Source organism: Oculina patagonica, chromosome 6 (genome assembly GCF_052425735.1).
Source record: "Oculina patagonica isolate OP01 chromosome 6, crgOcupat, whole genome shotgun sequence".
Classification (NCBI taxonomy): Eukaryota; Metazoa; Cnidaria; class Anthozoa; order Scleractinia; family Oculinidae; genus Oculina; species Oculina patagonica.
In genome coordinates, this window is record NC_135763.1 from 21,211,904 (window position 1) to 21,233,370 (window position 21,467).

Consider the following 21,467-nt stretch of genomic DNA (forward strand, 5'->3'; position numbering starts at 1 on the left):
ATACACGGAACTTTACGGTAATACCAGCATCTTAAACCATGATGTACTGCAAGTAAAATATTCAAGAATTAGAAGATTCTATATGTTTCAGATTGTACTTTTTGCGTAGATGTAATAAATGAGCCGGGACACAAACACTACGTAGACGAAGTAATCTCAAATAACGCCAAAATGTGCACTTAAGTAATCTTTTGAAGTCGTGAAAGTTTTGTTGAGTTTCCACAACGCAATTCTGAGAATTTGTTTTTTTCTTTCAACCACTCGTATTGTAATTTTCAGATATTTTTCGGTTTTAAGCGCTTTTTGAAAAATCTATAAAAGTGCTCGATAGATTTTCTTTAAACTTTCAGCACGGAAGCTCAATTATGTAAAGAATTTTATCGCAAAGTTTTATTGTCATTGATTCACTGGAACGTTTTCAAACTAAACGATAAAGTAGGCCTTCGAGTGAACGAAAATCTTGCGTTACAATTCAAGGAATACGTGTATAAAATCATGCAAAAGATAAATCATTATGCCAAGGAAACAATAGAACAGATGACTTCAACCAAATGTATTCATAATACCTAATCTCGGTGGAATGTGGTAGAATTGAATTATTTAGCATAATTTGCAAAGCGTGATTTGTAACGCAAGATTTTTTTAATTATCGCGGGTGATTGGAACTGTACACTTTCTAAAGCGGATAAAAGTGGGGTTGTAGTTTGGAAATCCACAAACTACAGAGACGCTGTAAGCAACCTTATGAACGAATTGAATCTTATTGAATGATATCTATTGAAAATTGCACCCAAACACAAGATCCTTTACCTACGAATCCAAAACTAATAAATTGAAATCGAGAATAGATTTCATCCTTGTCTCCTGCCCGATCTCTATTGAAGTCCAAACAGCTGAGATTCGAATTTCAGTTGCATCAGATCACAAAGTTACCTTTTTAAAGATTAACATTTGAAACGAGCTCAACAGAGGTCCGGGTACGTGGAAATTTATTAATTCTCTGCTAGAAGATGACGATTTCAAAGAACGTATTGCATTTTTTTTATCCCCGAATGCACGAGAAATACACCGATGTTAAAGATAAACAACTATTGTGGGAATTAATCAAAATGGAATTACGAATGAAAACAATTAAATATTCTAAAGAGGGGAATCAACTTTTCAAAAAGAAATACAAGACCTTGACTATAAAACTTGTTATACAGATTTTGAAATTTTAGATCGAAACATTTTTGTGGAGTATGAGGCCGCCAAAGAAGAATTGAAAAAGATATATGAACACAAAGGGAAAGAGGCTATCTTTAGATCTATAGTGAAATGGTTGGAACAGGGAGAAAAGCCCACAAAAACCTTTTTAACTTGGAAAAGACGAATTACCTGTATGAAAAAAGCTTATATGCGAGGTGAAATTAGAGAATGGGGATAAAACAACACAACCAAAACAGATTGAGAAAGAACTGGAAAATTTTTATAGTAATAATGTACAGATCCAAAAACAATCTTAATAGTGAACCTCTAGGTGAAAATAAGAGTTCCGAGTCTTTTGTTGAAGGTATTGAAATCCCTCAACTGAATGCCGAGAAACGAGATTCACTAGATATGATTTTACATTTGAGGAATTAAAAGAGGCGCTGGGCTCTTTCTCGGACAACAAAACTCCTGGTGAGGATGGATTCACTAAGGAATTCTATGAGTCTTTCTATGATCTCATTTGGAGAGATCTGTTGAATTCCTATAATGCAGCTTTTCAAAGCGGGTCCCTATCTATTTCTCAAAGGAGGTTAAAATAGATTATAAAATTGTGACTAAAGCTTTGGCAAAAAGAATAGAACAATACCTACCAAAATTAATTCAGATCAAACCAGATTTGTTAGGGGAGTAGTTCTTCAGAAATAAATGTCTCTAGATGAACTTGCCAATAAATTAATGGTACAATGGAAACTTAGAAAATGTGCTCAAACGTAAAACTTTTTATCTGAATAATAATAATACAAGGTCACTGTAGCGAATTATTTAAAAAAATGCTCTCAATAACGAAGTGTATTTTTTTTAAAAAATTGCAATACTTTAAGCTAATGCATGGACTCCTTTTTGTACTTTTTGTGATTTCATTTCTTTTGTGACCTCTTTTTTGTTTGTTTATCTACCGGGTAGTTGTCGTGTTTTTTTAAATCATGTCTAAGAAAAGTAACATTGTATAGCATTGTATAATTTCCAATAGTGTATGTAATTGTAAGTAATGTACATGTTTTTAAGTGTATCAATAAAGTGTGTTTATCTGAAGTAAAAAAAATAGATAGATAAACTTTGGCGAATGATCCGATACGATCAGCGACCAGTACTTTGTGAAGCAAGTAAGGCAGTAATGCGAAGGCAATGCTGATAGAAAACACTACAACCTGAGGCCCCTGCAAAGCCCCCAAGGGTCACCCCGAAGGCCACGTGCAGCAAAGGCCGAGACCGCTGGCCAGCTACGATAGTAATTAAAGCTTGTGGGGTGGTGTGTTTAAATTTAACTCTGCTAAAAATTAAAATTAAAATTAAAATATCTTACAGGCATGTGGGGAAAATACCTTTTGGCTAAAGCATAAATGACAGCATTTAGGTTGTCAAACTGTTAGTTGAACCAAGCATCTGACAAGAGAGGACCAATTTGTAGTGCCGCATGTAGTCGTATTTTTTCCACCATTAATATTACTAGTAATACGTGACTCGCAGGGCCTCGCGAAGCTCTGGGTTGGGGAGGGAGGGGGGTGTTATAAATAAGGAGTGATAACCGGTTTTAACCGGTGATTTGTTATTGTTGCCTAGTAACGGACATGGCCGCGACACCCTCGTTCCCAGGGTCTATTCCGCTTTAAAAATGGCGGCTCTTTCTGGTTCGTAAAAAGGTATAAAGCGTTGGGAAGCGCAGGCTATTTTCAAAATCATCGACAAATTATTGGATATTCGCATTTTGGACATTTATTTCAGGGCATTAAAAAAAAAGAAGACAGGCAGGAGGATTCGAACCCTCCGCCCGCGCGCCCCTGATGGCCATGAAAGGAGTATTAATATGTGGAAATCAGTGTTATTTTAATCCGAAAAGAAAAGCGATAAAAATGAAAGGCTCAGGATTCGAACCCACAAAAAAAAAATGAAAAAAAAAAGAAGAAAAAAAAAAACCTTAGCCGGATTCGAACCCCCGGCCCTCAGTCCCGAAGATCTGATTTGAAGTTCGACGCTCACACCATTAGGCCACCAGCGCGCGGCCGTGTGACGTCATTTCCGCCATACACCAAGCTCACAAAGACACCGCGGCAAAACGCACTGCGCATGAGTGGAAAATAAACATCCGGTCAGTTTTGTATTTCCGGTTGACTATGTAATCAGTCGCGTAAATACAAAATTCCCGTCGCGCGAAGTTTAAACACAAAACTTAAGAAATAGCAAAGAAACTTAAGGAAAATAATGGTCTAATTCAAAAGTTTATTTATTTTTGTAGATTCATACTTTTGCACCATAGGGTTTCCTGCTTGCACCAACATTGAAATTGATGCTTGAAGTTTACAGGTCGCAAGCGCTGGACAGTCGACAACGGCAATTTCGTTTTGACTGTGTCTGGTCTATCACTTTGCCCGCTTTAATTGCTCGCAAATAAAGGGGAGACAAATGAGAAAGAAAAACAACATAAAACCAAAATAAAGAACCACTGAACTTTCAAGTTTAGGCTTTCGAAAATTCTTGCCTTCACTGAGAAAAAAGTCACAAAACATGAAAGAAAACAACATTTGCTCAGTGTTTGCTTGGTTCAACATGAATGAATTGAGTCTTCGATACTCCCGGACTACCTGGAGTTTTTGCTGGATTGAAAGCTGTTAACCGAGAAGCTAAACAAGTTTAAATTGTGTTTCCATTCAAGACAAAGGCAATTTGATTTTCTTAATCCTCCTCACAAGGTCAAATATTCGTCTATTTGGCGAATGTTTTCCACATTTCCAGTCCGTGTGGCTGCCTCACGCGCGAACATGAAACTTGCAGATTTGCACATGGAGTTCAATGTACCAAACTTTCAAACTATCGTACCGGTTATCTCTCCTCAATCTAAAAGGAAAAACAGAATCAAAGTCTAGTTTAAAAACTTGCTTTAAACCAAAAACCGAATACTGTAATTAAAAATCGGACCTCACTACCGGGTGTTATTTAAAAAAAAAACTTCAAAAAGTTTTTATACCTCTGCTGAACGAAAAACAAACGAAGCGACTGCGTGCTGTCATTTTTTAGGCCGAAGTGTTAGGTTAAATAAATGTAGAACTGAAAACAATTAAAGCTAAAAAAAAAAAAACATGCAACCAATTACTGGATAGGAAAGTATGAATTTAGTCAAGGTTAATCGATCAAGAAAAACTGGCAAGTAAAACTCTGCCTTCTTGTCTTGTGTGATAAACCTAAGCTTATTTAAGCTCATCTGCTGCACAAATTCAGAATCAAAGCCTCAGCGAATCCACGACTTACCTTTTCTAAATCTATCGAGTATTGTTTCCGTCATATTTAGTTTGTAATCCATGACAGCAGATTAAAACACCGCAATTCACAAAGCAAAACAACTAAAACGTGGGCCACGACTGACCTTGAACCGAAAGCGTAGCGAGTGAAGCCCGTTGATTTGAGTGACTGGAAAGATGACCGGAAGTGCTAAATTCAGCGCATGCGTAGACGTTCTGCCGCGGTGTCGCTCACAAATATATATATATGACCGTAAACTCCACGCGAGATTTTATCCCGCCTGAGCCCTTTGAGGGACAAAATTATACACCCCGCTACGCTCGGCCTTCGGCCTCGCTTCGCGAGGAATTATTATAGAGCTCCACCAGCTGAGCACTGTTTGACACAAGGAATCCAGTGATTATTATTATTAAACTTACAATTCCTATATTTACAATAAATGCTTGAGGGGATTATTTACAACTCAAGCTAGGAAATCCGGTGTTTATTCGAGTCCCGGCTACGGCTACGTGTGCTATGTGTTGCTAAGGTTGTGATCAATCTTGTGATGGTGAATGTAATGAGAAGGCCTTCCAACAGGCAAATTAAAGTGGCATGCATCACAGGAATTGGACAGCAATTCATGTTCAACACTAACTTAAACATGGCAGTGACATTGGAAAGTTGTGCATTTCCCATTGACCCAAAATATTGAGTTAAAAAAATTGCCTGGTGAATTTAGGATCAATAAAAATTGCATGAAAGTGCATTTGCAGCATATGACGTCTCTGAGGGCCTCTTTACATGAGAGCCGAGATGAGTTCATCCCGGGATGAAAAAAACCCTGTATGTTGTTGTGATTTGGACATGCATGAAAGGAGAAAGGAAGATCAAAACTTTTAAAAAAAGAATTTGGTCAATTTGTTTAAATTGACCTATTCAATTGTGTTTTTGGTAAATTAATATTAAAATTATAATAATTCAGATTTGGAGACATTAAAACAATGGGCCTTGTTTTGTTGTGAACATGTTCAGTTAAAGGGGTCATGAGATTGTTATTTACAAGTCTTTCATTCTGTTTTAGAAAAAGATGGAAGTTCATTTGATAGTCCGAGAATGGATGAAGGTGGTACTGCTGAAAGTAAGTGTTCATGCAGTTCAAGAATCCTGATATCTTTAGGAGTTCAAGATATTGAAGGGGGGATATCAAAACCACATTTTCATAGAAAACACTGTAATTTACACCCATTTGTATGTACATGAAAATACAAAAACAGAGCAAAATTGGGGTAGATCCTAATAAATACAGGCATTGCCCTTTGGTGCAGGTCAATGACATGTGTTTCTTCTGCAAAAAAGCTGAATATCTAAAACAAAGGAGATTTTGATCATCTTTTTAAGGCCTGCAATATTCGTAACCTACACGTACTGAGCAGATGACAAATGTTAACTTGCTGTGTAATAACAAAAATTGAGGATACAACTTGTCTGGAAGTAAAGATACATCTATTATCAATTAATATGTGACCCTCCGCGGGAAAACAGGGAAAAAGGTGAATGCATGGGTACGCCAAAATGACACCCTAAACAATAGGCAGTGTGCAAAATGACACGTCCGCTTCAGTGCAGCGTGTCAGAAGGCACACCTAATTAAAAATTTTCTTTTGTTGGTATCACGCGATAAAAACAAAGGCGTGTGTCTTATAGAACAATGTAGTTTGTCAAGCTTGGTACCGTGTAAAATGTGACCCTCCACTGGAAAACAGGGAATAAGGTGATAGCACGCTCACAACATGCTAACATAGCACGCTTAGTGTGTCCTAAGACACGCTTTATGCGCATATTTAATTTGTACAACAAAGATGGATTCTAACATGCAAAACCTTTTGTATAGTTAGCGTCCTAATCATAACATGCTTAGCGTGCGAGAAAGCACACTAGAACACGCTTGAGAAAAAGACATGCTCGAACACGCTTGAGAAAAAGGCACGCTAGAACACGCTTGAGAAAAAGACATGCCAGAACACATTTGGGAAAATGACACGCTGAAACACACTTGAGAGAAGACACGCTAGAACATGCTGGAGCACGCTTGAGCAAAAGAAGCATGGCAGCTGATGTTATGTCTTCAAAGAAAAATGATAAGAATAAAAATAAGCATCCTATCGAATGAGAACTAAGAGAGATTCTTTTCAAAATAAGTCAAACAGACATAAAATTAAAGACGATCACAATTGATCACGTTCCATTTTCTGTTCACGTTTCCATAACTTCGTTAGCTGTATTTTTTTCGGCAGACGTTAAGAGAGTTGACAGTCCGTGTGAAGAGTTTACAAATGAAAAACGTGGTTTAGACAAGTTTATGTACTTGTCGTATACACAAATTATTTCTACTGGAATCAGTCAAACATGGGTGGTTGGCCAAAAATAAATATTTGACTAATTAATTTAAATCTGACATTGGGTAAAGCAATTTACTTGCCTCTCGTATATCACGCCTGCTTGCTTTCACTTCCGTCCCAGCTTGCGAACTGACTTATCGGTAAGTCAGTTTGCAAACTGGGGCGGAAGTGAAAGCAAGCAGGTGTGATATACAAGCGGCAAGTAAATTGCGCTCGCGCTCTTTCACGTTCGTCCAAAAGGCTCTTTAAACAAGAAGAGAATAATGCAATCTAACATCGTTTCATTGCAAGTAACAACCTTGGTCGGTAGCAACTGACCGCGCGTACACTGCAACTGAATATGCCACCATGTAACTTTGTGTTTTATTTTAAATCGAAGCTAGAAACAGTGAATTCTTTATCATCACGTATTGAATTAAGGTTGAGTAAGAACTGAGTAAATATTGAAGATGAAACTCGCTTCACATCGTAAATGGCGGACGAAAGTTTAAATAAAAGATCAATCTACAATGAAATTCAGAAAGCTGATGACGTGCAGCAATTGTATTGTCCATGTACTTAACAGAACAGTAAGTAATTGTATGAATCAAGGTATAATCTCACTGCTCTCTTGGTTTTTCGAAAATTCTTTAGCACATTAGTTTAAGTGTGCCCTCACACGCCAAGCGTGTTATGCTATAATTATTGCATGCTAAGGTGTGCCCTCGCACGCCAAGTGTGTTATGCTGTATTGCACGCTAAGGGGTGCCCTCGCACGCTAAGCGTGTTGTGCTACATGTATATTGCACGGTAAGTGTGTTGTGTTGTTTAACACACTAACCGTGTCGTCGCACGCTGGCTTTTGTTTTAGAAACTTAACACGCTTCTTTGTTTGACTGCTTTGTTCATATACGCACGCCTTATTGTTATACGAAACAAAGGAGTTTCCTAATGAAGTGTGTTCTTGAACATTCTTTAAGCGTGCTAAGACCATTTTCTTTTGTTTGGAGACGTGCCATGAGGGTGCTATCACCTTTTTCCCTGTTTTCTCATGGAGGGTCACAAATGGCATGCTAACGTGTCAAATAGCACACGATTACATGACAGCTTCGGGACGGACAAAAGGTGTAATTCATTACATATGCACGAACCCCACTCAGGTGGGGTTCGTGCATATTTATGAGCCTAACGACTGGCGTATTCGTGAAAACCGGTTTTCGAAGCCGACTCGAAACTGACTTGATTGCTCAGAAGCGATATATAAGTCTGAATAGAGCTGTAGCTTTCTAGTTTCGAAAAAAGTTGACTGATAGTTTGGAAGAATGAGGCAATGGCATTCTTCGAAATCACGTTGGTTATGACGGCGAAAGAATACAACGAAAGGTTTTGTTCGTTTCACGGGCCGACAAAGCTTCGACATAGCTAGCATGATTTCACAAGGTTTAAACTTCCGCTTCTACAAGTTTACGAAGACGTTAAAAACAGCAAAACCTCTATAGTTAATAAAACAATTCACGATTTAGATTGAATCGATGCGCAAGTTTATGCTTGCAATATTTTTGTGAGCGGAATTTTTTTCTTCAAGTTAATCCAGCCGGTCCAATTCAGCTGGTCGAATCAACACGCGCCGACCAGATTTTATCTTCCGATCTTTCACTAAAAAGTCGCAGCAAGAATTAAATCTCCGCCTTAATAAAGTTTACAAAGCCGTTTATAACAGTGAAAAACTGTAGTCAAAAAAAGAAAATGATTTTAAAATGATGCACTGAGTATGCTTGCTACATTTTTGCGATCGATTGTTTTTGTTCAGATCTAGCGAGTGTCAACACGCGCCGACCAGATTTTATCATTCGATGATTCATTAACTTCGCAGCAAGAATTAAATCTCCACTTCTACAAAGTTTTACAAAGCCTTTTGTAACAGCGAAAAACTCTGTAGTCAAGGGGAAAAAAAAAGATTTTAAATGATGCGCCGAGTACGCTTGCTTCTTTTTGTGCAAGCGCATGTTTTTATCTTTGATGTTTGAATTTAATTTTAGAAGCGTCATGACAGGAAATAAATCACCGCTTCTACAAGGCTTTCGAAGGTATTTACAACAGCAAAAAACTCTGTAGTCAAAGAAACAACTCATGATATTTAACAAAATGACGCGCCGAGAATTCCTGCGAATTTTTTGTGAGCCGAAAGATAATCACGCGAGCAAAAGTGATTGTCTGTTGATAATTTTAATTAAAACACGCTCCGAAATACGTGATTTCATATTTCGTTGTATGAAAAGCGCTAGCGTCACGACAAGAATAATACCTCTGCTTCCACAATACAAAGAGTTAGTGTAAGTGGTGAAAGGCTCTGTAGTTACGATGGGCAAATACTCGTTGGAATATTCAATGTGTGATAGAATGTTTGTTAGGCAAGCGAAGGCAATTCTACTGAATAAATAAGCGCAGTCACAAGCGTAATTAAAAATATAATGTTTCTATAACCGGTTTTTGTCTCACGGCAAAAGTAGTACTTCTGCTTCTATAAGATGTAAGAAGTGAAATCAAAACAGGATATTACGAGGGTATAGTGATATTAATCTTTCGTCAGGACCCATGGAATATTGTTGTGTTAGTTATAAAGTTATCGAAACGATTCGCAACGTTTATGAAACGTGAGGCAGAGCGGCACAAAGTTATTTAAAACAGGTTTAAAACTGGATGCTTCCTTGGCAAGTTCCGCATTTAGTTGCTTGGATACCAGGTAGTACAGGGTGTCTCTTGATAATTCTTTAGCTCCATTGCGCATGTGTATAACAATTACTGAATACCTAATGAATTACACCTTTTGTCCGTCCCGAAGTCCTAATGAGGTGTGCAAAATGATGTGCGCTACCTGTGCCAAAAGAAGTGATCAACTTACCGTTCCTACATCTAGTAAAACAGTCATAAGCTTAGCTTGGTTGGCACAAAAGTTATACAGCGACAGCCGTGTATAAGCGGACTTTTGGAAAAAAACAAATGAACATTCAATCCCAGATTTTTGCCGCTTTCGCCCCTTTTAATTGAGTATGGAATTCAAAGCAAGCGAAACAAAATCTTTCTATCTATATTTTGAAGTCTCCTGAAACTAAACTGTTCTCCTCAATTATTTCAACAAAAATTTGCATTATGTTGTTTCCTTGTCGATAGCCAATAGCCCAATTTCGATATATTAAAATTCAGCCTAAAACAATAGACCTCAGGATGAGGCTCCGGGGACCAAACTATAGAGTTTGTGGGGTTTATTCCCCGGAGCCTCGTAGTGATGTCTATTGTTTAAGGCTGAATTTTAAAATATCGAAATTGGGCTATTCCACGTGAAAACTGTGAAACCCATATTATTCCGAGTTCTGTTCCAAGTTTGTATATCAACAAGCTGTGAGAAGTTACTATGTTTTAGCAAGAATTTAAACGGCAGTTGTTGTTGAGCAAAAGTACTATCGAAAGCCAGCAAAACTGTTTCTTCTCGCTTGCCGTATCTGCATGTGCCATGAACAAGCTGCCGCTTCAAAGCGTCCTGTCGTCGCGACTGACAATTATAGCTGTTCCTCCACGAAGATAAAAAAGGGCTCCTTTGCCCTTTCAGAATGAACTAAAAAGAAATTATTAGTTAAATTCAAAAGCCGGTTTAAGTCATTCATGATATAAAGTTCGAAGAACAACACAGTGGATAAAGTTCGTAAAAACTATTGATGAGTTTGTTTCTGGGCAGGCAGAATATCTGGGTTTCAATTTCAAAACAAGTACAGTGACCTCTTGCATTCTACAATGTGCATAAAGTTTATTTAAAAAGTATTAAAAATACTCAGTGAATACTCTGCCTTTGAAAGCACATCTTCTGAGAAAGTTCACTTGAATCAACCCAAAAGGGATTTATATTTTGCTTGTAACTTGACACCAGAGACGTCGCAAAAACACGAAATTTTGTCTTACCGCCACCAAAACGCGAGGAGAAGCCTGTGAATAAAACGTTTTCCCTTGGAATAAGAAAAATGTTGAATTAAGATGAGTGTTTAGAAATAAAAAGAGCATAACTCTCTGTTTTTCCCCAGTGAGAGAGTTCAGTTCACTCGCACAAACCAGCCGACACTGACAGTGTATTTTATAAATCCAAGCAGGAGACTTAAAGGTCAAATGAACAGAAATTTCAAAATGCCATTTTAACCAACCAAACGCTAAAACTATCCATTATTAAGTAAAATTAAGAAAAATTTTTGTTTTCCGAGCCTTAAGGAGTGAATTACAGCAAAAAATACGAAGATTTCCGAAGGCTTCACGAAAACGTTTTTGAATGACTGCGCACTGAAATGGAAGGAATGGAACGAGTTTGTGACGTCATAATTGGTGTTTTTAAAGCTGACCGCAGACCGATTCCGCAGACCGCACCGACGGCAACGTCAACGACAACGTCTGGTGCAAAATGAATTTATAGTTTACTTGAGAATCTCGCAGCTTTCCGGATGCATTCTGCTTATTTATCGCTTTAAGAACTAGCTCTCACTGAATATTCAAAGAAAGCGTTCAACTCCAAAGAGAAAAACCAAAAATTAGCCGTCGTGGCTGACGTTGTCCAAAATACGCAGAATTTCATCATTTCACGTTGTTGTTCGGCAGAGAACGGCTTTGAAGTATACCAAAATTCAAAACGCACGTGCATAGTTAACGCGCGTGCAGAACAGCTTTGAAGTGTATATGTACCAAATTCAAAACGCTCGTGCTTAGTTAACGCGCGTGCAGAACGGCTTTGAAGTGTATATGTACCAAATTCAAAACGCTCGTGCATAGTTAACGCGCGTGCAGATAATTCTGCTCACTAACGTTAAATGCTAATGAGAAAGAACAATAGCGATTCCCGATTTGTTTTCATACCAGCGTGCATTCTACCTATGTCTCACATGATATGCAAAACGACAGCAAACAAAACTTTAAGCTATTATTGTGCTTTAGCTATTCTATTTAAAAAAATGAGCCTCTCTACACAATAACCAACAATCAATCCACTGAAAAACGGCCGAATAAAACGAAATAACCGCTTGAAATGTCACTGAACACATTTATTTAGATTTTAAGGTGCCGTCTGCGGAATCGGTCTGCGGTCGTCTTCAAAAACACCAATTATGACGTCACAAGTTTTTATTTCCGACAATTTTCCGACAATTTTTCCGAGCACTCTACGATTATGACAGCCTACAAAAAGCATTTTTCAACTTGCAATATCTCTGCGATGTAATGACTGATTGCTTTGAAACTTTGGGATATGTTTATTTGGCTCTTAATAAACACATGGGCAAAAAATAACAAAAATCGAAATTTCTGTTCATTTGACCTTTAAACTTTTTTTTGCACCAAAAAATATTTTTGGTGCGAAACAATAGCAACCGTGACACCCTTTGTTTTGCTTATTAAATAAGCGCATATCTGTGCAATGTGTGACACACTTAGCGTGCCATGGCACATGTGCCTGTGCGTTCACCTTTTTCCCTGTTTTCCCTTGGAGGGTCACATATGTGATTTGCGAAAAGCAAGTTTTAATTGCATTGATGAATGACTTTTTGACTGCACCTTGCATCACTGTAGGCTTTCAGTATACTGAATGTGGCTTAATCTGTGTGCATGTCATCTTTCTTGTAGCTGATCATGTTAGGGATCTTACTTTAGCGATGTGTGTTTGGGAGGCTCCAGCACATGATGTGAATTCCAGGCCCACATGTCATTTAGGGATCTTTGATATCAATTGTTGGTACCATTCACAAATGCCGCCATCCATCAGGTCAGTGACCAATGTGAAGTTGTTATTTAATTTCTGTTTTTTTTTTAAGGCACATGTATCTTCATTTATGCGTAGTCTTGCTAAAAATACATGTTATTTCTTTTCCTTTGTTTTCTGTTGTCAGGGATGCCATGTTTGGTAGCAAGGATCCTACATGTCCATTCTTTGCTTTCTTTTCCCTGGCAGACATTTTAGATGCTGCATCACCTGATGGAATTGTGGTAGGTTATTTATAGTAAAATAACTGAAGCACAGAAAACAAAACCTAGGGCTGTCTTCACTACCTCAGGTAGAACATTGGTTGGAGGCTGGTCATGCACTTTTAATTTTCAAACTCGAAAGATGAATACTACCAGAAATGCAACCCTCCAAGTTAAGACCATTTTAGTCGCCATGGCACTAAAATTTTGGAGCTGGCAGGGCTCGACACTAACTTTTTACGCGACTTTCCATGTTGGAAAGTAGACTTCAAATTTTACTTTCCATCTCAAAATTTTACTTTCCAAAATGGATGACAGTTCAAAAGTTGCTAACCATCTTACTATGTGTTTCATGGCATTGTTTTAGTCGTTAAAAGTTGGACGTCTCATCCTCGTTCCACTATCCCACCAAAACTGCACTCCAGGTTGAGGGTTAAACTCAGCAACACTAGTCCCTTCAATACGAATCCTCATAAGACAATCTAATACTTTAACTGACAAGTATGATTTCCAGTCTGACTTTATTTTCCCCATTACTGAAAAACCTCGCTCACAAAATGCTGTTGACAGCGGTAGAATCAGTGTAATTTCAACCAACATAAGGACATTGGAAAGCAACGCGTACATCTGAAGTGCTTTCGCCCGTTTGTCCTTCGTCAACTTTTCTTTTTCGCCTTCTTTTTCTCCAACATCACCACTACGTCGAGAAAAACCAAACTAAAACAGACTCATTTCCCTGGAAAGATTTTGGTTCCTACATACCTTCGCAACAGAGGAGGAATCCAAAATGGCATAATATTGCACCATACCACGTGTGTTTATAGTACCCAGACCTCCTCAGGAGTTCTCTTGATCCAATATGGCGGAGAATGCGAGAATAGTGTAAAATTTGTCTTTTTAAGGCAAGTTGTCATTGTCATTTGGCTATTTTTTATCATTATCATAATTTTTACACACTTTTTTCCATTTAAGCCTTTTAAGCATAAAATTTGCTTTTCAGTAAAGCCTAAAATTTACTTTCCAGATCGGGTAAATATTTTGGTTCATTTTCGTTTTTTTACTTTACAAGAAGAAAATTTACTTTCCAGTGGAAATCGGGAGAGTGTTAGTGTCGAGCCCTGGCTGGCTAGTAAATTGGAACCAAAGTCGCCAGCCTGGCGACTAAAATTGAGAAGAAGGATTGAAAGTGTGAGCTTAATTTAGCGACTAAATTTTTCACTGGCGACCAAACCTGAGCAGTCGGTGGCCAAATGGCCACTAAGGTTAAAAATAAACTTGGAGGGTTGAAATGCATTATTATTAAAAATAAATCATTTTAAACAAAATGATAAAGTGGTTTTCAAAAGAGGTGGAGATGAACTACAATGTATATGTCAAGCAAACAAAAAGTCATAATGTTTTGCAGTAATTTGTGAATTAAAGGAGGCTCAAATTAGTTTCCATGTGCTTACACCTCATGAAAGGTACTGTAAAGATTCGATTTAGCGCCCGGGCCCTTATTTACTTTTTGCACCTCCAGGGAGGGTGCTTATTCGAACAACAAACAACTGTTCAAAACAAAACTTTAACAAATATTAAAATAACTAACAATAACAGAAACTGTAACTTACAGTAAAAAACCGTTGAAAGTTACTTTAAAAAGAATTGTTCATTTAAGCAGTTAATATATACATGTACGTTACGGTGAATGTTCACGAGTTCTTCAGTTGGGGCAGTCATCTACAATAGCGGCACTTATTAGAATGGGGGCGCTTATTGGATTAGGGGCGCTTATTGACAAAAGCACATTCAAATCGGGGTGCTTATTTTCGGAAGGGGATGCTTATTGGAAGGAGGGAGCTAAATCAAATCATTACGGTATGCTATGTCAGTATGAATTTTGGAGCTAAAACTGATAAAAATCAATCAACTTGTGGCTTTACTTTTAAACTTTTTGGTCAGCTTAGAGGACTAGTAATATTAAGTTTATAGAAACCATTATATGGGTGATAAAATCACAATAATAAATAATAATAATAATAATTACGAATTTGTTGTGCGCAAATTCCTTACGTAAATGTTCAAATGTGCATTACAAAAAATTCAAAAATTCAAATGCGCAAATTAAATTCAAAAAATTAAATTCAAATCAAAAATTCAAATGCGCATTACAAAAAATTTATCGTTCAATCTTTTCATAGTTTTACCCAATACCTTCTGACTAACCAGAGCACACATGCTATTTTCAATTCTTATACAAAGGCTCATAATTTGCATACTGTTAGTCATTTATCAGACCTTTAATTTGGTTTTCAGGATGTGTTTGTAGATGCAAAGTCTATTAGCAACTTTGTATCAAGTGCTGGATCAACACTTGAGCAGCACCTGTGGCCAGCATCCCTCAAGTTTGGTGAGGATTTCCCTCTGTTGATTTAGATTTCTACTTACAGTATGTCTAGAGAAGTCCATGTAGTTATCAGTATCAATAATCAAAGATTATTTTGTTTTAATCGTTCTACATTTTGTGGTCACCAAAGACAGTCATAAATATACACACTTAAAAAAATTGCGTATTAAGCTTTTGTTTGGCTACTTACTGGTCACTGTCCACTACATACCAGTAGTTAAAATTTCTGCATTAAAGTGTCTATATAGCCAAAGGTTTTTTGTGGTTTTCGTATCTCTATAATGCATAAACAAATATTCTAAAAGAAATTTTTGGATTCCACCACTTTTTCGCTACAAAATCGAGCTTTAAAGTTCCTGCTTCGGCCACGCCCGAAGAAGTTGACCACGTAATAGAGGATTGGTGTTGAGTGACATCATGTCAAGAACCGCTCGAAGCATTTGCATTTGTTCATTTGCTTGACAGCCACTACTTAAGGTTTGTTTTTCCCAAGAATTCTTCGAGCTTGGATGGAATACTCGCACGACAGCGATTTCTTATCTGAAGAAGACAAGACTAGCAGTTCCTCTGATTCGAACGGAGAGATCGAGTCTGGATAACTCGAATCGACCGCTTGCACTGCAGTAGAAGATAAGAGTAACAAAGAAGAAGGCGCTTACTCTCAAGAACCTCTAGCGGACGATGCATGGATAGAAGAATATAATCAAGAGAGGAAAATTATTGAAGAGAGGGAACGAAAATCCCCAAACCAGCTAAACAGAGTCGCGAAATTAGACACATAGCGGTATATAGATACTTAATTTTTTCCAAACACTCACTCCGCGCATTAAATTAGCATTTTGTACGCAAATTAACTCCAGAAAGCTTTGAATGGAAACTGGACGCGTTGCGAAACTTACAACGATGAACAAAAAACGATCTGCATTCTCAGGCTGTATACCTTTCAATTTTCATTACAGATGTGAAACGAAAATGAAAACAATATTACGAATAGACTGTAAGCTATTATTCCCGAAAAATTTGTCCTTGGCACTCACACAACGCATTGACTTGAATGTGGTATGCTTGCAAGCTTTTGTTTGTTTTGAATCGAAACTTGTCGCGTTGGTTGATTCGGGTACATGTATGTTGCAAATAAATGTGCCCTAAGTTGATATGCACATGAACAAGCGGAACTTGACTCAAAGATTATTAATAAACATGTTTATTACTTTTATTAGTCCTTCTTATAACAGCTTAATAAAAATATGAGCTACTTTAGTCCTTCTTGTTACAGCCTAATCAAAATACGAGCGACTTTTCACGCGTTTAGAAATGCCGACAACGCACGCTTATGATAAGTGCGACTGATTGTCTCAAAAACGATTAACAAACAAAGTAATAATCTATCGATTTTTTAACTTTTATAGCTAAGAAAAACTTTTCTTTTTATTGGTGACAATGCTTACTTTAGGCTGTGAAAGCTTTGATAAACCTTTCATTGTACGCACTTTAAACAGACAATAAAGCTTGTTGAAACCGATCGATAAAATTATAACTTTGATTATAAAGATCGACAAATTAAACGTCCCTTCAGCTACATGTTACCTTTACTTGGCGACGCTTGCTCGCTTATTATTTCCACATGATAGTTGACAATAGGCAATAAAAATCTTGAGAGAAGTTGGAGACGTTTACTTGTTGTTTTTTAGGCGTCTAGCGAGACAAGTGTCTTGTCTCTCGAGAAGAGAACTCAAATAAATGAATTATGAGTAATGAAAACTCGATGACAACTTTGACTCAGTGGACAAAGTAAAGTATTCCAGTGTAATCTTGACACAGGAACAATATAATCTTAGATCAGCGACCGTTGGCATTTGAGATTTTTAAAGGAATATTATCTTCTTAAGGTAATATCCCTGGGAGCGAAGTGGCAGACGGCAGACGAAGCACTCAGATTCCACTTTGCACGTTTTAACTTGACGATGTCCATCTACTTTTTCCTTCAAGCTTTTCTTTTGTTCTCACTTCACCCCAAAATGCAATTCAATACCCTTTTCTGTGTTTGGAGTATTCAAGCATTCCGCAACAACGCATCTATCTGGTATATTTCTACCGTCAGTATCTCCTCGCGATTACAGAAGAAAATGCTGACTTCAACTGGCGGCAAGATTTCACAATTCAGTTTTTACTAGAATTTTATTATTCAATGATTACTTCAACCTACTTATCAACCTAGTAAATGGCCTAGCTCACAGCGAGTCTCACGTAGCTCAGTTGGTTAGAGCGCCCAACCGGTATCTGGGAGGCCATGGGTTCGATTCCCGTCGGGGACTCAGATTTTTTTCTTTGTCCCACGCTCGTGTCATGTAGAATAATTTCTTCACTATTTATCACCGAGCTTAAAATCTACCATCTTTATTATTTACTACAAATTTGATGATTTCGACATTGCTGATCCTAGCAGTATGCAGGACGCGTGTCACTTATCAACCTAGTAAATGGCCTAGCTCACAGCGAGTCTCACGTAGCTCAGTTGGTTAGAGCGCCCAACCGGTATCTTGGAGGCCATGGGTTCGATTCCCGTCGGGGACTCAGATTTTTTTCTTTGTCCCACGCTCGTGTCATGTAGAATAATTTCTTCACTATTTATCACCGAGCTTAAAATCTACCATCTTTATTATTTACTACAAAGGAATTAGTGTTCAAAAAAATATTGGATACTGATAGTGATCGCTTTCTTTCACTTTTGTATAACTTATTTTGCTCTTCACAGAGAATTATCTTAGATGTTGTTAATAAAGGATTTGTTTTTGTTATTTATTTTTATTATTATTATTATTATTATTATTATTATTATATTATTATTACTATTATATTATTATTATTATTTATTTTTATTATTTTTATTATTTTTGTTATTACTTGTTTTTTTATTATTATTATTAAGTGAAACCGGTAAAAACAATATATAATTATATATCCCATAGAAAACAGGTAAATGTGAAAATAGATTAGTGTGTATCAATCAGATCAATCTGCAGCTTACTTTCATAAGCAAATGCCGACATTGTGCGGTTCCAGAAAATATCCATACCCACCCCAGGGATGGTGAGGGGGATGAGGGTCTCAATAGTACAAATTTTTAAAAGAAAGTATGAAGCGAAACTAGAAATCCCAGGGGGTGGGAGGGTCCAAACCAAAGAACCATCCTTGGGGGAGGTATGGATATTTTTTGGAACCACACCCTGTGGAACCAAGCCTGTGCTGCAAAAAAAACTTGACACATTAACTTAACCTGGAGTAAAATTTGTGGTCTGCGATAAAAATTATCTAAATTCTCTGTTATTTCATTATTTGTACATGTTTTATTGAAACAAAAATGTTTTGTCATGAACCTCAGAATGGTTTTAAAACTTACATGTAATTAAGTGTCAGTATTTACATGAAGCCTTATTGGGTTCTAGGAGAAGCCACGAGCCAAGCAGCCCACACTGCCGGAGCTTATCCCGGTTTCTGTAGCACATTAGGACTTCAGGACGGACAGAGTGTGTAATTCATTAGGTATTCAGTAATTGTTGTGCACATGCGTAATGGAGCTAAAGAATTATCAAGGGACACCCTGTACTAACTGGTTTCTAAGCAACTAAATGCGAAACTTGGCAAGCAAGCATCCAGTTTTAAGCCTGTTTTAACTCAATATCCTATTTCGATTTTACTTCTTACATCGTATAGAAGCAGAGGTATTACTCTTGCCGTGACGCAAAAAACCGATGATAGGAACATTGCGCTCGTGACGGCGCTTATTTATTCAGTAGAAATTGCCGTCGCTTGGCTTAAACAAACATTCTATCACACATGAACATTCCAACGAGTATTTGCTCATCGTGACTACAGAGCCTTTCGCCACATATACTATAAACTTTTTGTATCATGGAAGCAGAGGTATCATTCCTGTCGTGACGCTAGCGCTTTTCATACAACGAAATATGAAATCACATATTTCGGAGCGTGTTTTAATTAAAATTATCAACAGACAATCACTTTCGCTCGCGTGATTATCTTTCGCTCACAAAACATTCGCAGGAATTCTCGGCGCGTCATTTAAAGTTTTTTGCTGTTGTAAACACCTTCAAAAGCCTTGAAGAAGCGACGCTTCTCAAGTTAAATTCAAACATCAAAGATAAAATCAGTCTTGTCGGCACCTGTCAAACAAAAGTACTAGCTCACAAAAATTTAGCAAGCATACTCGGCGCATCATTTAAAATCGTTTTCTTTCCTTAACTGCAGAGTTTTTCACTGTTACAAACGGCGTTGTAAACTTTGTACAAGAGGCGATTTTCGAGAGATTTAATTCTTGCTGCGACGTTAGTGAAACATCGGAAGATAAAATCTGGTCGGCGTGTGTTGACACTCGCTAGATCAAACAAAAACATTCACTTCCAAAAATTTAGCAAGCATACGCGGCGCATCGTTTAAAATAATTTTCTTTCCTTGACTACAGAGTTTTTCACTGTTACAAACGGCTTTGTAAACTTTGTAGAGGCGGAGATTTAATTCTTGCTGCGACATCAGTGAAACATCGCGTGAAGATAAAATCTGATTGGCGCGTGTTGATTCGACCACTCGCTAGATCAAGCATATCGCATCGATTCAATCTATAAGTCATGAATTGTTTTATTAACTATAGAGGTTTTGCTGTTTTAAACATCGAAGAATGCCGTTGCCTCATTCTTTCCAATTATCAGTCAACTCTTTCGAAACTAGAAAGCTTCAGTTGTAGACTTATATCGCTTCTGAGCGATCGAGTCAGTTTCGAGTCGGCTTCGAAAACCGGTTTTCACAGATACGCTACTCGTTAGGCTCATAAATAATGCACGAACCCCACTCAAGTGGGGTTCGTGCATATGTAATGAATTACACATTTTGTCCGTCCTGAAGCTGTCATGATTTATCGGCTAGGAATATTTCTACTTCCCCCTGAATGGGATGCTAGTCCACTGCAGGGTTCCCCATCCCCCCAGCATTATGTCGCCGGTACCCATTGATACACTTGGGTGGAGAGAGGAACTACGAGAGTTAAGTGTCTTGTCCAAGAACACAACACAAGTGACCCCGGCCGGGGCTTGAACTCGGACCGCTCGATCCGGAGTCCGGTGCACTAACCATTAGGCCACCGCGCCTCCCATCTTATTGGGTTCTGGGATGTTCATATTATATAAAAAGCCATCAAGTAACCTGTAAATAGAAACAAAACAAACAAAAAACTATTATTTTGCTGAAATTGCTATTTTTCAGCATGCAGACTGTATATTAAAATTAAATGGCCCTTTTCAGTGTGTGAAAAAACTGGCTGCTTTTATGTTGGGCCAGTGGATCCAATATTTTTTTCCACTTGCTACTGTAGATAGCCAAATGACATTTATGGATTTTTATTTTTTGTTGTAGTTGTTTCGAAAGAAACATGGGGCTTTGGGTAAGCTTATAATGGTTTCAAATTGCCCAGTCTACCTGGGTCAGGCAAGGAAGAAATCAATTTTCTTTGCACCCTTCCTTTCATTAATTATTGCAGTAAATTGTCATGTTATTTTAATAATCTTTAAAAATGTTTTGGACCCTAAAACTGAATTTTGTAATCTGTTCATTTCAAAGCATCACATCACCAAAATCTATGTTTGGTATTCTTGTAGAGCAAATTGCCAACAAAAACTAAGCTGGAGTTTATTTAAATCAAATTTGCAGCTACTGCTTGGCTAATTTCAATATGAGTTAAAAAAAACTTGGGTCTTGACAAAGTGCGAGCCAACAAGTCATGAGAGCCATTCCACTATATACAAATAGCACATTGGTTGGCCTAAAAAGCTCCCTAGTTAGCCTAAGCAGTACTCCAGTTATCCTGAGTATAGTTAGCTGAGGTGGCTTCAGGTTATGCTATTTATTGGAGTTAGGTATTTCTGGCTTGTATGGCACTTATGTGTCATGAAACGTGCGAGCCATGAAAGCCATTCCAGTTAGCCTACATGTAAGATTCCGTTTAGCCTATATAGTACTCTGGCTAGCTTTAAAAGCACTTTGGTTGCCAAAGGGTACATCATGTTGCTTGCAGTTAGCTTTATATTGGGATTAGGATTTTCTGGCTTGCTTAAGTTTAAGGCCTCGCGATTTTTTTCATTGCTACTTTAAAATGCTACAAGGTCTTCCAACAACTGAAAATACAGGCCTTAAAAACAAACAGATTTTTTGTAAAGTAGACAAATGTATGGTCA

At 37.6% G+C, this 21,467-nt stretch overlaps 1 protein-coding gene across 3 annotated transcripts in view; it reads left to right on the forward strand.

Moving 5' to 3' along the window:
* Nucleotides 1-21,467, forward strand: part of LOC144658784 (protein ELYS-like) — a 123,224-nt gene that overhangs the window by 35,097 nt on the left and 66,660 nt on the right. For all 3 annotated transcript variants that reach the window (XM_078519249.1, XM_078519250.1, XM_078519251.1), the window contains exons 8-11: nucleotides 5,549-5,605; nucleotides 12,498-12,636; nucleotides 12,761-12,857; nucleotides 15,132-15,225. In XM_078519249.1, coding sequence (XP_078375375.1) covers nucleotides 5,549-5,605; nucleotides 12,498-12,636; nucleotides 12,761-12,857; nucleotides 15,132-15,225 — 387 coding nt within the window. The remainder of the gene's footprint in view (nucleotides 1-5,548; nucleotides 5,606-12,497; nucleotides 12,637-12,760; nucleotides 12,858-15,131; nucleotides 15,226-21,467) is intronic.